A 207-nucleotide genomic window follows, 5' to 3' on the forward strand; every position below is an offset into this window, starting at 1 on the left:
CTGTGACTCAAGTCCAAGTCATGTGACTTGAGTCCCCATCTCTGCCAACAAGTAACAAAATAGTACGCTTAAATGTGAAATAATAGTTCACTAGTACACTTCCAGTACCTGCTGTATGTCCTGGTGCAGAGTGTCGGGGTTTTCGTTCAGCTCTAAGCGAGCCTTCTCCGTGGTCTCGGCGCTCAGGCCGGCGTGCAGGTGGGTCAT

General features: G+C 50.2%; 1 protein-coding gene across 1 annotated transcript in view; it reads right to left on the bottom strand.

Annotated features, from left to right (window-relative positions):
• The window catches only part of LOC139916325 (clavesin-1-like), a 9834-nt gene extending 9627 nt beyond the window's left edge, over nucleotides 1-207 (bottom strand). The window contains exon 1 of the mRNA XM_071905163.2: nucleotides 109-207. Coding sequence (XP_071761264.2) covers nucleotides 109-207 — 99 coding nt within the window. The remainder of the gene's footprint in view (nucleotides 1-108) is intronic.

This window comes from Centroberyx gerrardi, chromosome 22, assembly GCF_048128805.1.
Source record: "Centroberyx gerrardi isolate f3 chromosome 22, fCenGer3.hap1.cur.20231027, whole genome shotgun sequence".
NCBI lineage: Eukaryota > Metazoa > Chordata > Actinopteri > Beryciformes > Berycidae > Centroberyx > Centroberyx gerrardi.